Raw genomic sequence first — 19,482 nt, 5'->3', positions numbered from 1 at the left:
CTTGCAAAAAGAATCTATATAACCTTTATACAAACGTACGACACATCTTTCCACTTTATCATCACTGGCGGAACTAAGATACCTAAAAAATTAACGGTCCTTGACTCCTCGTCGCAAATTCATTGAGCGTCTCGATGCACACAAGTCGGCTTCAACCTGATCGAGTCAACTAGCACGTTGGATCCCTCTATTTCAGGTGCTGGTGGGTTTCTTGAAGAGAACAGATTTCGCTGCACAGCCGTACGGCATCCTTGCGACGTGGCCGGTCCACCATATTTTCCCGACTTTCGCCAAATATACGATGGGAAGCTCGTAAGCTCGTTGGACGCTTCAATGCTCTGGTAAAATTGAACATTGGTGCCACGGATCCTCCACGCCTTCTCACTTTCAGCTTTCAGTCTTTTAACTGATCGAGCAACACCCTGTTGCCACCCACGAAATTCAACGATCTTCAGTTTATTGTTTATATGTATAACATTTATCTGACTATAAGTCTACATAAATTATTTGTGGTCAAATTCATAACAATACACACAACAGTAACTTTTGTAAAAACTTATGTGACGGAATGCCGTAGTCAAATAGGTCCTCCACTATACAGAAAGTACGAATGCAGCAGGCTAACGGTTCATTAAAACCAAACGTCGTACGATGAAAATCCTGTTATAGTAAACAAGTTGATCGAAGCGAACGATGCAAGGCACGGAAACTCAGCTGTGCCAATATATTCGGACAGTCTGTCTCACCATTCATAATTTTAGCAATAAGCATTGCTTGGTCATATTTCCTACATCGCTCAAGAGTTTCAAGCCCGAGGAGCCGACAGCGGTCAGGGTACGGAGGCAGGTTCACTGGGTCTCGCCAAGGCAGGTCTCGTAATGCAAACCGAACACACCTTTGCTGCACGCGTTCGATTCGCAAAATCCACACAAGCTGTTGAGGGCACAAAACCAAGCTAGTATATTCAAGTAGTTGCCGTTCCAACGAGTAGTACAATGCCTTCAGGCAGTGCGGATCATTAAAATCCCTAGCGATTTTGGAGATAAAGCCGAGTTGACGTGTTGCTTTAGTGATCATATTCGTACGATGTAGATTGAAAGAGAGCTTGGCATCCAGCAGAACACCAAGATCAGTAATTTGGTCTACTCGCGTGAGTTCTTGGTCGTCGATTTGATAGTGGAAGTCCTACAGGGTTCACTGAATGGTGAAACGTCATAATATGACATTTAGCCGTGCTAATAAGTAACAAGTTTCTACGGCATCAGCTCACAAATATATCCAAGAGCTCTTGCAATCGGCGTCAATCATCGATAGATCTTACAACAAGATACAATTATAGATCGTCGGCATATACTAGCTTTACACCTACACCCAGCAATAAGGTTACGTCATTAAAGAGCAATGTAAATAGCAAAGACCCTATATTACTGCTTTGGGGCACACCAGAGTTGTTTGTAAATTGTGACGAATGGCAGGAATTGAGATGCACACGCAGACTTCTGCCACGCAGGTATGAACCAAGCCATTGAGTAAACTTCTGTGAAGTTCCAAGTCGTGAAATTTTCCTTAATGCCATTATCTATACGATCGAACGCCGCTTTCAAATCTGTATAGATTGTATCGACCTGAGCCTTTCAGTTCCAGGTTCCAAGCATCCATTCCATATCCCTATTTCGTCGCCTTTGTCCATGTCGAATGTTCCGAGTCGAATTTTCTTGAATTTCCTTGGTAATTTGGTTTGGCTAGGTTGCCTTAGTAGGGCCACATTAGAAATTCTTGTGATGGGACTACCATCTTAGCTTAAGTGCCGCGCCAACACATTTCTTATTTCAGCTGCCTACCCGGATCAAACGATGTCGTGAGCCACTCGTAACTTGGAGTACAACCACTCGCTAGGTCGAGGAATCGTTAAGCCACCAGGAACCGCCCCTGACATATGCTCAAGGCTGACAATGCTATTCCCCATTAAGATTGCTCGTATCCCGGTTGGTATCACGAGGAGGTAGAAATTGAAGTTGCTGGATAAGGAGGCTGAGGACCACTGTAGGTTTTGTTTTTATGCCTACAAGTACGCGAGGTACCGGCGGCTCGCATTTTCCAGTCATTTACCAGTCTTCCTAAAGTTACTCTGCATAAAAAAGCATTCTATTAAGATTTGAAACCTTAACGTATCATCGGCCTCTGTTGCGAACCCCTTCCATTTCTCTGTTTGCCTTCCAAGGTAGGTCTTCGACTAATTTTAAAGATAATTTGCAGTCTCCGGGTATTGGATAAAAGGTATCATACTGCATTATTGCATTACTGCCATCATCCCAATGAGCTGTTGCTGCTTGATGGCTGCTTGTGCTGCATGGAAAACAGAATATGGTGGTTGTATTATGTATATCAAGTATTTATAAATAAATTTAATCATGGCGGCTAAGCTAAAAAGATTAACGGTAGCCGCTGAAATGACAGTTGCTAAAACAAAGTTAATGAGCCGCTTTAATCAATTCGTAAACGTAAAACTTATGGGCAATAATTTCAAACTTATCTCGCTATACCCTTATCAGCACTCCGTGAGATTAACAGATCCATTTGTCAAGGTTATACCGAAACAAAACAAAATATTTGCATTCAGTTTTCGTGATGGTTTGCTTACATCGCATGGCTTCTGTTGTTGCGTGTGTCCAGCTGTATGTGTATATATAAATTTAATTTACCAAAATATTTACAGTGATGACCGGTAAAAATCTACTACCATGCAGACTTGCAGTACTGTGATTGTTACTTAGCAATGTAAATAATAATAGTTTTTTTATTATATCGTTTACTTTCAGACATGGCACAAAACATGTTTCAAATGTCATGAATGTGGCATGACACTAAACATGAAAACATACAAAGGTTTCAACAAACTTCCATACTGTGAAGCGTAAGTATATTGTTTTGAACATTCCATGGATATCCGCTAATGACACATTCCAGCGCCGGGGTTCCGGAACATAATTAGCAACCATTTTGAGCTGCATGAATTCAATTGGTTCGAGGTAACCAAACTTTTGACAAAATACTGGAAAAATATGTCACTAAATGTGATCTAATTTTCTACTTGCATGCCAGAGAACTGATTCGCATAGTGGGTACGATGTTCCTTAACGCTGGAATGTGACTAATATGTGAAATATTATTTGCGTTTAGAAATATCTTGGAACTATTCACTATACTATGTTGTTCTTATTGTGTTCTTATTGAATCCTAAAATTTTAATTTTGCAAATCTCAGTAAAAATTGACTTTCAAATGCTTAAGTGTCTTTATAGTTTTGATTTTTTGCTCTTGTTCTTCGTTTAAAATACGTCGCTTTCTGTTGGTTGAAAAGCTTTCAGTTCATCACGAATTTCCGTACCCGATTCGGTACAAGTAGGAATTATATAATGGGCGTTCAAGTTAGACTCGGAACCGTTTCGATTATTCACTGCGGCACTCATTAGCGCTTAAACTGAAAACTATTCCGCATTGCTGCTACTGGAAGGAATTACCGCATTACTGGTGCTCTTCCCCAGATCGATTAGTACGTGCCTAGCGTGCAACTTTCGATTCCAAAAAAGCCAACTGCGTGTAATGTGTGACTTTACCGCAGTCTGATAACTTACATCCGACTGTTGGTGGTTAAGCTCAATCGAAGACTAACTACATAACTTGCGATATGTAGTCATCGGCTCAATCCTATTTATTTGCAGCCTGAGACGCCCACGACAGCTGCAGCAATAACTACCTACTTCGGGTGTTGTAAATCTTCATAAAAGATGCGTGCCGGTTTGACCTATGTGTGACCGTCATTCGCGCTTCGGTACAGCTTGGTCAACGTAGTAGGTACTCGGACACTGTGAGCTGGCGAATGGCATGGGAGTCATAATTTAATTAAAACCGTACCCTGTGTAGATTAAAAAGCAAAAAGAAAAGAGCATGATCTATTTGGTATGAATTATTGAAACATGCAACAGTCATTGGAACTTGATATAGGGCCATTAGTTCGTAAGTTTGTTTATCAAGAATGTAGTATAATTTCAGAGTCATACTTGATTGAACAAACTATTAAATTAAATTCAATGAATTCTTATTCTGATACATTTATCCTGGATAGTATGCAAATGGTTTTGAGAAGATTTCATTGAAGCTTCAAAAATTTACGGTTTGAAAGACTAACAATGTAGTGAAAACGGCCTTGAGGCAGTTATTGACGCTACTCGACACACACAGCGATTCGAGACTGCAGAAATCTCGAGTTTTTTGTTGTAGAGAATGAAAAGCGATATAATCTAGGTGATATTCCCATTCTACCCAATTTGATCTCCTTCCAGATAATGGACAACATAGTAGATATTTCTGACTTCGAAATGGTTCGATTCTCTCCCAATTTCTATCATTTGTTCCTGGAGTCAGTTTAATGTCGTGGTGAACACAGCGACTGGTTTCGAGTGTTAAACTTTTTTAAAAGCTCTCTAAAAGTTTTTAGTTGAAATAATAGCAATTTTTGGATCTCGAAATTAGGGAGTACAATGGCGATTGACGAGGAATCAGGTGACGCGACGGTGTGTAGCGAAAATTTATTGCTGGAACTCCAAATGCGAATACGATTTTACTAAACTACAAAGTGACATGTTTTACGATTGAAATGACATGGTGCCAGCCGCATATCAAAATAAATTTCGAGTACTTTTCGATGTTTGGAAAAGGGGAATAATTTAAGGGGAAACCGAAAGTGGCTACCGTACGATGCATATATTGTTTCGTGCCTTAAAACTGCATCTGTATTGGCAGAGCACGCTTTCGCCACGTAATCAGTGCTTCCAGTGCTGTTATAATTTCCTAAAACTTGTCATTCCATTTATCGATCTACTGTAGATCAACAAACGCTCAGCAAAACATATAGATCATATAGATCATTACGTGTACATAAAACGTATAATCTGGAATTAGTTAACAGACGTTTGGTTGCGCACATATTTCGTTGCACTAGCGATTTCCGAAAAAACAGCACCACGTTTGAAACCGCTACATTTCGCTATATAAATGAGCTTTTAAAGAGCTTTTAGCTTTCGCCGCATCGATAAGCTTAGAGTGAAGTGAACAAACGAAAAGCTGATCAGGAATCAAAAGCTGGCCTTCAATGCAAACGGATTAATTAACCATCTTTTTGATCCTATGTATTATTCAGTTGCTCCTGCAAATCTTAAATGAATCGGAATGACTTGATAAAGAAAACAAACCATATTTCGGGATGTTCGTAGTCAATGCGGTTGGCTGCGAATCAGCTGTGTTTATGTTTGCAAGCTCTACTATTTGACATATATTACCAGTACCAATGCAACATTCAAATAAACGTTTAGTTTTTTTACTAACACATGAGATGTACAGTACAGTATTTATCCCTCTAACGCAATAACGTTAGCCACTTTCGGTTTCTCCTTAAAGTATCTCACGTTAAATGTTGTTCGATGCTAAAAAACTGTAAGACAGTTTCATCTGATGGTTAACCCAGAGATCTTTTCTTTCTTATTGACTTGTATATGACTAAACGCGGTCATGACGGTAAACTATTTTGATAAGTGAGGAAGTCTTAATTTCAAATTTCAAGTGAGGAAGTTTCTGTTGCGAAGAATAATTAATTAGATAAACTGAAAAATTTCTATGTTGATTGAAAATATGCCGGGGCGATGACACGTGGGGTTCGCACCCACGATATTTTAGTTGGTACCCGATTGTTTTATTAGCTAAGCTACTGCCGCTCGCTATATTGAAAAACACTTTCGCTGGATTCAATCCGAGACAAGCCATGCGAATATCGGTAACGTATTGCTTTACTTCTATCACGCTGACCGAGTGGACAACAATCTATCTGCTCGGTGGTAAAAACAAAGAGCAGCCATACAAATAATACCGTCGCATGAGGAAGTGTGTGACGCATATATGAGGAATGATAGAATTGGGAGAATAAAACAAAATTAGGTATTAGATTCCCTAATATAGCGGGCGACGGTAGTTTAGCTAGTAAAATAGTCGGGTACCAACCGAGAGATCGTACCTGCGAACACCGCCTGCCATCACACTGACATATTTTTGGTCTATATCGAAATTTTCCAGCTCATCCAATTAATTATTTTTTGCATTAGACAATTACCCACTTTAAAAAATAACGAAGGTTACCAAGGCTGTGAAAATTTACTGTTGAATAGTTGTAACTGGAGGGTGATTCATGTACATGATGTCATGCAACGGAATAATATGATAATTAACGATGATTTTGCACGATTACCGATCAGGATACGAATAAAATTTTAAAATGTTACAAGCTAACGTTATGCATATAATATAATTTGCATGAATTATTTTATTCAAAATAACGAAACACGAATAAAGTGAAATTTCAATAAAGAAATATCATTGATGGTAAGGTGCAAGAAATATTCACCAGACAAAAAATGTGCTCAACAGTGTCGGTGACACACTCGACTTTATATTTTGTAAATCCTGAACTAACTGAACAGTTCTTATGTCAAGGACCAGTTCTCCACTGTTCCCTCATCAGCACATGCACTTTTTTCACAGTTAGTACACTGCGATTATCAGAAAACTGCAGAGTTGTGCGCTGTCCCAATGTCTAGACTGACTAAAATTTTTAAAATTTTAACAGAACAATTATTAATTGAATGAAACGCTTTTTAAATATAATTTTTAGAAAATAAAGATTGTTCCAAATATGGTCTAACGCTCTTTGGCACCAATCGAGTGTGGGTAACCAGTTATTCACTCTGTATCGATTGAACATTTCACCTCAACCCTCTTCGCTATGCTTCATTTCCTTTCGACATTTGACATACTTTAAACACCTTTACTGACATCAAAGTCATTTTTCGATCGCAGCAGACATGACACTATACATACTACAGTGACGTGACAAAGTGGTACAGAATAAATGCACTTATATGGTCAATCCATCTAACGACCGTCGGCGTCGTATTTTAGAACGCTAGCACTTTGCATGGTTCCTTCAGTACGAGTTTTTCTTCAACCTTGCGATGTAGCTGGTTTGCAGTGACCGTATTAGGGTGTTTCGCGTGACGTTCTGTGTATTAGTGCTTTTAGTTAAGGTTGATTCTGCTTGCTACGAATTAGATATACTTTGTTGTGGCAATGTTTTATGGAAAATAATTTTAAAAAGTCATGCTGAGAAAATCAAAAAATCTATAGTTGCTTTGTCTAATTCTTACGCGCAAGGCAATTTCTAAACTTTAATAAGAAAACGTTATGAAATGGCTGCATGTGTTTATGAATCTGAAAGGCTTTATTTTATTTATTAATAGCTCCAACTGCTTCAACGCTAGTTTCTGCAATCATTTGACGTGCACAGTCGAATATTTTATCCAGTTACCTATACGTGAAAAGCATATAGCTGGATAAAATGTGCAATTTGCATATATTTTTGAGCACATGAAAATATCTGTGTAGCAGCTGACAGCTGCGTAAATCTTACTGTATGACATTTCTGATCCGACACTTTTGACTATATTATATTGCACAATTCTAAACATAATATTTCAAAACTTTCGGTATAAAATAAACATTATTGTAGGTATGAATACACGAATGTAAAACGCAAACTCCAAGGCACAGCTTGCCAGACATCCTGCCCTACACATCGAAACTAATCTGCAATGCAAAGATTCATTCAACCCTACTGGGTTGCCGCTGATCATAAATGGTGCAGATTTGCTGTTTCGTTCGTGGTTATATATGACGTCAGACAATTACTGTTGCCGCCGCTTTTGCACTTTGCCACGGTGGTTATTCGATTTATGTAGAGCACTTCATTCATCCGGATTCCGACCGACTGCGAGCGGCATCGGCGGCAAATGGTAATATTATATACTATACCCATATATTAGAATAAACGTAACACTTCGCCTTCCGACCTCTGTTCTTGGCTGGTCGACAATCACTCATATGTCATGGGACCCATTTGAGTTGGCTCTTTTGTGTGATGCGCTTATTTTCGTTTCAAGCTCAATGGATTGCATACAACGCGAGTACACTCCTTATGCATTGTTTGAATGCAGTATAGGTTTCATGCATCGCCAACGCTGTATGTATAAAATACCACCATGCTGCATGCTAAGTGTGTATGATTATTTAATTTATTTCAATTCACTGGAAAACCGTCTGCGTTCGGTGCGTTCTGTTTTTCATCAGATCAGGGTCGCGCCGGATTGGAGCTATTTTTTCCTCTCGACTGCTGTCATGGTATTTCGTTGTGTGATAGATAGTGAAACGTTTTATACCTTATTCAGCAGAGAAAAACATGTTTATGATTTTTCGCATATGTTTCTAATCCAATTTTATCTAGTCTACCGTTTTATCGTTATATATTTGATACTTTCATTGAGTCCATTCCAGCGCTCTGATGTTTACGTTCGGCAAGGGTTTGTAAATGAACGTTGACTACTATTTGCATGTTCATCTGCATATGCTGCGATATTTAGTCTAAATCTACATATTCTACCGTTCGGTCGAACATAAGCCTTTATTAGTTATGTGCATGCCTTAATTGGGTAAAAAAGGTGTTAGATCGCATAAAAGTACAAAATGTTTCGATAAACCTTACACGTTACTTTTGATAAAAATATCCAAGAGCTAATAAATTAAAATTCTAAGCCAAAAAAAAGCATTTTGAACACTTTTCTGTTTTTTAAGAAATCTGCATTAGAATTTGAAGTCGCCCAGTTAGCTATGTATGTTCGAATCTCGGCTGAGTAGTGCTGCTAGAGTCAGTGGGATAATTGCACTAGCCCCGTAGAGCTAGAGCGTAGAGCTAAAAATTCTAGAGACTGAAAATTCGTTTACATTTTTTCCGTTGGCAAAAGTCCATTTATTAACCATCTTAGTAAAATCTGTAAATAGGGAGATTCTATTTTTTTATTTTTTTCGCTGTTTGCTAAAAACATGTTAGGAATGCAAATCAATATTACACGCGATTGTTTCTTACATGATATCGATATCGATAGCATGACGCACGCGCTAAGATCAATAAACCGAGAGAAAACACAGTAGAAAACATTTCCAACTCGTCTAGCCTACACACGCATTTTCATCAGCATAAACCAATTTTCTATTAGATGCCAACATTGGCAATATATAAATTTAATGTGGGATTTATTCGGGGAGAAAGTGTATTTTTTATCTATAAAATGTAACTTACTTACTTTTTCGGCGAAAATCCGCTTATCGAATCCATGCCGAATTCAGGAGCCGTCTCCACATTAGTCGGTCTTGGACTACCACTCTCCAGTCGCCCCTAACACCCGCTGTTCTAGCATACTCGTCAACAGCGCTCATCCAACGGGTACGGGGTCTGCCTCCGTCGTCGGCCTCTGTCGGGTTCTCTGCTAAATATGGTTTTCGCTGGTCTCTCATCCGGCATCCTTGCTACTTGGCCAGTCCATTGTAGCCTGCCGTATTTTAGTCGCTTCACAATATCCGCATCTTTGTACACTTGGTATATTTCATGATTCATGCGCCTGCGCCACACTCCTTCGTCTAATATGCCGCCTAGAATTGATTGCAGGATCTTACGCTCGAAAACGCCAAGAGCTCGTCGGTTGCTCTCTTTCAACGTCCACGCTTCGTGGCCGTAGAATACCACCGGGAGAATCAGCGTCTTATGGAGCGCGAGTTTTGTACGAAGTTGTACGCTACGGGACCTCAGCTGGCTACGTAATCCGTAGAAGGCCCTGTTGGCAGCCGCTTCTGCCTTTTTACTTCACGGCTCACATCGTTGTCACATGTCACTAACGTACCAACGTAAACAAATTCGTCGACCACTTCAAAAGTATCTCCATCTATCACCACCGCAGTTCCAACACCCGAAGGGCTACCACGCTCTCTACCAGACACCATATACTTTATTTTGGTAGAATTTATGATAAGCCCTATCCTCGCAGTTTCCTCCTTAAGATGCGTATACGCTTCTTCCACAGCTCTACGGTTAACACCGATGCTATCGATGTCGTCCGCGAACCCTAGGAGCATATGAGATTTAGTGATGATGACTACTCGAGATATTTGTGCAGTCACAGTAGAACTCATTGTGGATGATGTCCATAGGCGCTATGTCTACTGTTCTGCATAATTACCACACGATGAACCGTCTCCCAGCGACGGTTTCAGAAATGTGGTGAGATACTGCCAATCTAATGGGCTCCCGCTCATTGTAGGCAGTGATGTCAATGCCCATCACATCGTTTGGGGCAGCTCGGATATCAATCTGAGAGGCTCTGATTTGATGGAATATTTGAGTAGTACCAACCTTGGAATACTCAACATTGACAACTGTCCAACTTTCATACGAGCTGGTAGAGAGGAAGTGTTAGATATAACACTCTGCTCTAACAGGATCAGTCATGAGTTGGCACAATGGCATGTTTCAAATGAGACACCAATATCTGATCATTGCTTTATATATTTTGATCATTTGAGTGTCTCCTTGAACGCTGCAATATTTCGCAATCCGCGATTTTTCGACTGGGAACTCTTTGAGGAGGAGGCCCGGAAAGCCTATACAAAGGCTCTACGATCTTTAGCACGCACAAGCTGGCACAGGTTCTGCAGCAACGTTTCCAGTTTCGGCGAGGTAAGTCGACTTAATAAAATACTGTCAAAATCGAAAGATTATCAGGTTAATAACATTCGAAGTTCGAACGGCGAATACTGTTCGAATGACAATGAAATCCTGGAATATCTCTTTTATAGTCACTTTCCAGGCTGTGTGGAAGCTGAAGTTCAAAACTATCCAGGAATCGTTTTAGGTGGCTTAGACTCATGGGCTTTCGCTTGGAGACCTTGTCACAATTGAAGCGATTGAGTGGGCCGTGAAAAGCTTCTCTCCATACAAATCTCCTGGAACAGATGGAATATACCCTATTCTACTGCAGAAAGGATTCAAGTACTTCAAATACATTCTGAGAAGGATGTTTGTGTGTAGTATTGCTATTGGGTGCATCCCTACTCAATGGCGTGAAATAACCATTAAGTTTATTCCTAAAGGTGGGCGCGCGACATACGAGCAAGCAAAAAGCTTTAGACCAATCAGTCTTACGTCTCTCTTGCATAAATCACTTGAGTGCACTTGTTGATCACCACATCCGCGAAACAAGCTTAGTAGAAGTTCCTCTTTATTCAGCACAACATGCTTATCAAAGTGGCAAGTCTACAACCACTTTATTACATGAGGTGGTGAATAAAATTAAGGTTACTTTTTCACGAAAGGAATCTTGCTTAGGAACTTTTTTGGATATTGAAGGCGCGTTGGATAACGTATCTTTCGCTTCCATTTTGGAGGATGCGCGTTATCATAATGTGCCTTCAATAATTATAAAGTGGACAGAACAAATGCTTAGTAATCGATTGCTTTTTCCGTCCTTACGGCAAGCAAGCATTTGGAAGCAAAGTGTTTGTGGATACCACCTTGTGGACATTCTCTCACCTCTTTTATGGAACTTTGTGGCGGATGGCCTACTGAGGAAACGCAATGGTCTAGGCTATCCGTCATATGGTTTTGCAGAGGACTATCTCATCCTAGTAGTTGGAAAGTGCATAAGCACATTATTTGACTTAATGCAGCAGGCACTACGCGTCGTGGAAACGTGGCACTTACAGTAAATCCGAGCAAAACATCTATCGTCTTATTTTCAAGACGTAGAAATACTCGCGCTCTGCGCTTTTACGATTCGGATGTTGATGTTGTGAACGAGGTGAAGTACGTGGGGTTGATTCGCAACTCCAAGTTTGACTGGTCCACAAATATTGATTTCCGAATTAAAAAAGGGTGCATGGCCTTTGGGCAATGTAGACGAGCAATTGGCAACTCTTGGGGGCTTAAACCCAAATACATACACTGGTTATACACGGTCGTTTTCAGACCAATACTGGCGTATGGTTGTCTTGTATGGTGGCAGAGAGGGGAAGTTGTGACTGTCCAGACAAAGTTAAACCATCTTCAAAAGATGTGTTTAATGGCAATGTCTGGTGCATTTACTACAACTCCTACTGTCGCCTTAGAAGCTATTTTCAATATTAAACCTCTACACTTCCACCTGAAGCAAGAGGCACTAATATGTGCTTATCGACGACACGCGATTGGCCTTTGGCAGTCTGTGGACGGTTCCACTGGTCACACTCGATTGTGGTCGCAAATTGTTGCTGAGGACAAATTTTCCCTTGCTCCTAGCGAGTAACGCTCAGGCGTACTTTTCCGTATAGGACTTTCTCAAGTGACTTTCCTCCTAGAGAGGAGTGGAAAATTTCCGACTATGTGGTCTGTTATACCGATGGTTCCTAGTACGAAGGTCGCGCGGGTGCTGGTGTTTACTGCCATGAGCTGGAATTGGAAGAATCCTATTCGTTGGGTAGTTACTGCACCGTTTTTCAAGCTGAAATCTTTGCAATTATGTGCGGACCGCCCAGCTAGCTTCGAGGTACGATGCCTGGTCTAACAAGCCAGTCGTCGTATGTTCGAATCTCGGCTAGGCGGTGCTTGCTAGTTAGAGTCAGTAGGATTGTTGCACTGGCCCCGTAATTTACCTGTACTCTAACAGCCGGCTGCGAAGTCTGTCGATAAAGAAGGGTAATGTCTAAAGACGGTATAAACCCATGGCTTTGCTTTTTTTTATGTGCGGAGCTCAGTTTGCACTTCAGAAAGAACTAATAGGCAAGACTTCTGTTCTGATAGTCAAGCCGCAATAAAAGCGCTTTGTGCGGCTAATTCTAAATCTAAAACAGTCATCGCCTGCCACACCCAATTAGAAGAACTAAGCATTCTAAATGCCGTTCATCTGGTTTGGGTTTCTGGACATTCTGATATGACCGGAAATGAATGGGCTGATGAACTAGCAAGATCTGGAGCAGAAAAGTCGGTTTTCGGACCGGAACCTGCTTTACCAATTGCATCATATTGGATAAAACAAAAAATTCGATCTTGGTTTTCATCTGAACATGAACGTTATTGGGAAAATCTTGAAACTTGTCGTCAAACGAAATTAAGCCTTGTGAGAAGGTTGCGAAATTTCTTTTGCAACACTCAAAGGTAAATTGCAGTATTCTTGTCAGGTCACTGACTGGTCACTGCAGACTTAATTATCATATGGCTATGATTCAGCGAGTTGAATCGTTTCATTGTAATTTATATGAATCCGACTGCGGTACACCATATCACGTAATTTGCAACTGTCCTGCAGTAGCACAATTGCGTCATAGGATCTTTGGATCCTACGTCTTAAATGAATCGGATTTTAGGAAACTAAAATCCGAGACATTTTAATGTTTCTTATCGAAAGCGGTATTGAGCTATAGGCTCTTATTTATCATGAGTATACCCTCCAGGGGGTGTACTATTGCTAAGTTTATAATTACCAACGATTGCAGTATCCCCTCGGGGCTACAAAAATCTCTCGGTGCGTATGTGTTTGTGTTTGTCCAAATTCCTCATCCACCCCTTCCTGTTCCTCCTGTTTTTCTTCCCGTCCTCATCAGGTAAATGATGACACGGGCAAGAGGGGTAAGGCACAAATCTTTCACATTATTGTGAGAAACGTGCTGTTCGAGCCAAAGATGCTGATCCTAATACCTGAACATCTCAATTTGGAATATATTACAATTGCTTATCTGATTTACCATAAAAATGCTCATAATAATCATCTTTCTAAACGGTTGTATTTCTCAAGATAAAATTTCTCTCCATAAAAATCCATCCATAAAAACATGCGTGAAAATGCTCATTTTTGAGTACAAAAGGTGCTACTATCAGAGTTATACCATAGGGTCGTTTGGGGTGATTTGGACACCTGGGGTAAAATGGACAGGTGCTTTATCTCGGAAACTAGCAGTTTCTCTGCATTCACACTATTCTCAACTTCTTCCTTATCTTCTTACACCATTATTTACGTAAAAAAATTGGGCTTAACTTTGACAGGTGTTGTGAAATGTAAATGTAAACAAAACAACTGCCTAAAACGACACCAAAAGTAATTTTGTTGCTCTAGGTTTTAAGGCTTTTCCAGTGATTTAACAAACTTTTCAAATTATTGTGCAGTGCAGTTCTTTTTGGCTACATAAGAGAAACTGTTTGACAGAAAATTAAAGCTAGATTATATAAAAATAAATCCATTTTTTTAAACTCATATTGTTGTATGCTGTGTGGAGTGAAATGGACAGTTTTTTTTTGGGGTGAAATGGTCCAGTTGATTTTAAACCATTTCTTCGGTCTCATTAATTTTAGATACCGCAAAAGTACAAAAAAGATGTGCATGTGATGTTAACACAAGAATCCACCGAAAAGATCATTATAGACAATCAAGAATAGGTTTTGAGTATTTGAGAGTATTTGCAATCCCGCTAATCGCCAAAGGGAACATTCGCAACAAAAGTCAGGGATTTTAATAATTGGGTTTCGATGCGTTTGAGAACTAACTGAAAGAAATATTTCTCTGGTCATTTTCCCTCATACTCAGATTCATATTGAAATTTGTGATTTTTGAAACACTCGGCGCTAATCTCTGAATGTCTATGGTTGTGCAAAATGCATTCGAAGTAAGGTTTTGTTTACTTGCGAAAAAACTAAAGTGATATTGGTATAACTTATGAACTGGCTCTTCCACTCAGATAGACGGAATTGAGTTCGAAACACTATTACTAGTTAATATGTGTTTCTAAGTTATCTGCTATGAGTCTCAGTATGTTATTAAATTAAAACCAACCGTTTTTTTACACATTGTCCATTTCACCCCAGTGGGTGTCCATATCACCCCAAACAAAATTTTGCTGCCAAAAAACATTATTTTTATTTTAACCTATTTTAGCAAAACTAAGCTAGATACAATGTTTAAACTCCGCTGGTAAACAGAAAACAAGTAAATCTCAGTATACGATTCAACTTTTTTGAGTTTTGATGCATAGATTTTGGGATAATAGGTGATTTGCTTAGGGTGTCCAAATTCCCCCAAATTACCCTACGTCGTTAGGAAAATTAACTGCAGTATAAGTTACACCTTTTTTGCTGGATCATACTGAATAAGGTTCACTACTAGTATTCTTGTATGAAAAGTACTTTCTTGTGCTGTACGTAATTAACTCATAAATTAGGCGTGCTGGGTTCTAATGCCAGAACCGAAGGACCACTTCCAATGCTATTGTTAAAAGCAGATTACGGTTACATGCTAGTATTTGAACATAACAAAGCTAATAAAAGCGTACTGTTTTCAATAATATGGCATAAAGCGTACTGTTTTAATGATCTACTTAAACACGTATTATGATGTGTCAAATAGAAACGTTTTACAAAACGGAAAAGAAATTATCATATCTACAGTTTACTTCGTCTATCAACTAACTGTTCGGTTCGGTATGACCCACTGACTTAAAGAACTGTAATTACAAAGCTGTACAGCAAATGCCACAATACCACAGAGCAGTATACGCTACATTTACTAAATTGATGACGACCGATATAAGTGATAATGGCCGGCTACGTACGATGACTTACGAATGGCCTTCACTACGCCATAAACTAACGTGATCTGTACGCTTACGTGTGTAACGCAAAGCATGTGTAAATGTGTGTTACAAATGTGAATTTGCAATGAAAACGTGTTCAGTCGTATTCGAGGAGGTTATGTCAAACATAATGTTTATCAAACGAATGGGCTATTCAAACAGTTTAAGAGGAACTTTTTTGGTTACATAAAAACATGTGCTATTCCAAATGTTAGATGTCCTATGATTTAGTAAGCCAACATTACTAAATACTACACTGCAATTTCTATTAGATTATAAGTAATTATATTCACGGTCACCGCTGCGGACGAGAAATAACAAATAGATTACAGAACAAATTGGTGAATCAGCAATCACCGTCAGATTTAAGATTGCTAGCCAGCCGTTGCCGAGCTATTCGTCATCGTAACTTTAATTGTACTACATTTGACTTACGTCATTGTTTCTTGAATTTCTGCCCAGCGATTGGTATACTCGAAATGCTGGAATTTGCTCACCATGGTATACTCACCATACACAGGATTTTTGAATTGCTGCCAGTATTCAGGAAACAACAGGTTAATTCATCATATTCTTATCCTTCAGTAGTGATTGAAATTGCTTTGCTGCCTAATGGGCAAGACCGAAGTGCAAGAGCTGATTAATGACGCTCGCGACTAAACGTCATATTTCATTTTCTCCGTAGGTTGTGTAGGATGTTTGCATTCAGAGTAAACTCTTACCGAGAATAGTATCATTTTTCAACCCTCTTTACCTTCACAGCCCCCCACAGCAGATAGGTTTCGCATAGTAAATGAAACTGAAAGTGTTGACGGCACCGAAGAAACGCCCTGCGGTGCTTCAATTGCTAGTTGTCAAGCGCAAATCAAACACCGCAAATGTAACGTTAAGCAAAAAGCGAAAGTTCCACATCGATTGTTCCAAGATGTGCTTTCTTTGTGGGTGCAACAGTGTGCAGCGAAATCCGGTTCATGATTGAAGAAAATACTTAGTATCACGATTGGTAGGTTTTCACGACTCTTGACAAGTCCTCACATATTATTTAAATTGACCATTGCTCTTTGAAACTAGGCTGGACATTCGATTCGTTACCCAAAACTGGAAACAAATCTGTATAGTTGATAAAGATATGAAATCAAAAAGAGCAGTAAATGTTTTGTATACCTTCTCAACCTCGTGCAACAAATAGATAATAAGTACCTTGGTTTTGCGGTTGTAAATTGCACTTACATTTCTTCTCTTTACTAGGGCTGAACTATTTATATGATGAGTGAATTGTAAGATCAACTATCATCAGTCATGTTAGTTAGATTTGTGTCTGCTAAGCCTTTTATCGTGTTATGAGACTAGACAAAAGTTTGTGAGGGTTTTGTAATATCGGAGTGCATACTAAATTCACTTTCATCCTTCAATGGCGCTCACATGCCAATTTGAAAGTATACTCAACCATTCACTGTGTGTTTATGCTTGCTTGAAATTGCCAGTGTTAAATTTTATTTCCTTTAGTTTTCTCATACTTGTCCCAATTTGTCTGCATAGTCGTTTGGGTTATATTTGCCTAGCAATAAATAGCGCTACTGCAATAAGTTTATGATATGTACCACCTAGGATATGGTTGGTAAGAAATTACCAACAGCCGAGGTACATAATCTGCTTGTGCAAGTGAACAATTTCTTTTGCGAACTATTTTAAAATGAATATTTCGCATACTTGGCAAACGACAAGTAAATATTTGGGGAACTCCATAATAGTAGAATTAAATGAAAAAAAAAATTCTCATGCTGATATGAAAAATGAAAGTTTGTTCATATAAACATAGAAATTACAAATTTTAGTTATATTTGAGATTCTACTAAAATGAATTTAAATTACTCTTTTTATTATGTACAAAAAACCAATATCGCACATTCTAGATCGCAGTTTATTATTGTGTCGACAAACGGTCGAGAGAATTTTTGTTTCGTCTAAAGGGTGTGCCACATCAAATTGTATCACAAAAAAAAACACTGTAGACAATTAGCTAGTTGATCGATCCTTTTCAAAATTTCCGACAATAAAATATAACCCATTAGTTAGCTTTCGGCATATTTATTTTATTCCAATTCAATACCATAACCGGATGTTCGCCACTTACACTTAACTCCACTCATAAGGTTCTGTACAACATCCGGCTGCAGTTTTTTCTGTAGGAAACGCACTTATTCTTCATGTCTGCCGCAGATTTGACCTCCTTGGGATTTTTCCGTAGTGCCTGCTTCATTATAGCCCGGTATTATGGGCCTCAATGGGCCTGAATTCCGGTTAACCCCGTTGGTTTCGTACCACTACAGGACATCCTTTGAACAGTGGTATGAAGCTAGATCCGACCAGAAGATCTTAGGGCCCTCATGTTGCTTCAACAGAGGAAGTAGACGTTTCTGTAGACACTCCTCGTGGTAGATCTGCCCGTTTACAATCCCGGTAGTCACAAACGGCGCACTCCGTTTGCCACATGAGCAGATCGCTTGCCAAATCATGTATTTCTTGGCAAACTGAATGTTTCTGCTTCCATATTTCCTCCGGAACATCAAACTTGTACTGGGCGGTGAAAATCAGTAGCCTTGAAGCTGCCGGAAGCCCGCCTTGACGTAAGTATCATCATCCATCATCCATTCGTCAACATCTGGGTGTACAGTGTCCGTCCCCGTGGCATTCCCACTGTATGTGGCCATTCGTCACGATTTAGAGACTTCTACACTATGTGCGTATGCAGTGTCCCTACCGGTCCTTGGCTCTCTGAATAAAAGACTTAGACAGATTCAACTTTTCAGCCACATCCCTGACCCACAAATGATTTCAGGCCACGGTTGTGATCCTGAGCACTAATAGAACAATCTGACAGCATTGCTCCTTCCGTTCGATGCTCAGAGTTCCGTAGCAACGTTTAATCACACAGCTCACCGTTGACTGCATGATTCCGAGTTGTTTTCCGATGTCCCGATGAGAGAGTTGAGGATTTTTCAGGTGCTCTGCTCGCCCTCGCAACTCGCGACGTTGCTTTTCGGATGGCTGCGACTGACAGCGATTAAAATATAGTGTACAAAATGCAATCTAAATTACTTCTACCCAAATTTTCAAGAGAAAATATCCAATGGGTTATTTTATACAGCGTTTTTTTGTGATGCACTTTGATGTGAGACTTTAATTATTGGCATATTTTTCACATTTTGGAATAAGCTTTTAAACATGATTTATAAAACTTTTCAGTCTGCTTGAAGCTATTCTGATACCCGGGGGGAGTGGCCTTCGAGCGAGTAATTCGGGGTCAAAATTAGGGTATTTTTATATTAAATGTTCTATAGTTCCAAAAAAAGCGAAGATAGTGGTATACTATTTTCAGCAATGATGTGTATTTTTACTATTTGTACAACTTTGTAAAACATGAAAAAGCCATACAACAACTACAAAAACAGCTAAAGTAGAAAAACTGATTTTAACGATTTTTCATATATGAGGAACAGGATTTTTCTCTCTTTGCTGAAGACATAGAAGGTTACTGTCTTCAGTAAAATTTCTTGTTATAGTATACTATAAAACTTCGTCTAACATATCAATGTGTTATATTGAAACTGAAGAAAAATAAATTTTTGATTGCACTTTTAGGGGAATTAATCAAAATTTGAATTTCGCTGGGCGACAGAACTTTTGATTTTAAGAAACTCTTCCGAAGGTTCTATAAACCTAAAACCCAGTTTTCCGCATTAGAGCTTTGATCTAATGCGCCCCAAAAATGATCTTGACCAGTGTGCTGTGCCCGGTTGGTTAGATTGCGTTGGACAATTGGTTGATCAATTGAGGGTTAAAATTTAATTTTTAGTAGAAGTCTTCTATATTGCTAGGTCTTAAGTCTTGAAATTTG

The 19,482-nt window shown here is 39.3% G+C and overlaps 1 protein-coding gene across 1 annotated transcript in view; it reads left to right on the top strand.

Moving 5' to 3' along the window:
- The window catches only part of LOC128738541 (LIM and SH3 domain protein Lasp), a 71,281-nt gene that overhangs the window by 27,024 nt on the left and 24,775 nt on the right, over nt 1-19,482 (top strand). The window contains exon 2 of the mRNA XM_053833756.1: nt 2,820-2,914. Within this exon, the coding sequence (XP_053689731.1) occupies nt 2,820-2,914 (95 nt within the window). The remainder of the gene's footprint in view (nt 1-2,819; nt 2,915-19,482) is intronic.

This window comes from Sabethes cyaneus, chromosome 2, assembly GCF_943734655.1.
Source record: "Sabethes cyaneus chromosome 2, idSabCyanKW18_F2, whole genome shotgun sequence".
Classification (NCBI taxonomy): Eukaryota; Metazoa; Arthropoda; class Insecta; order Diptera; family Culicidae; genus Sabethes; species Sabethes cyaneus.
The sequence above is the reverse complement of the archived record's forward strand: the minus strand, read 5'-3'. Positions and strand labels throughout refer to the sequence as shown.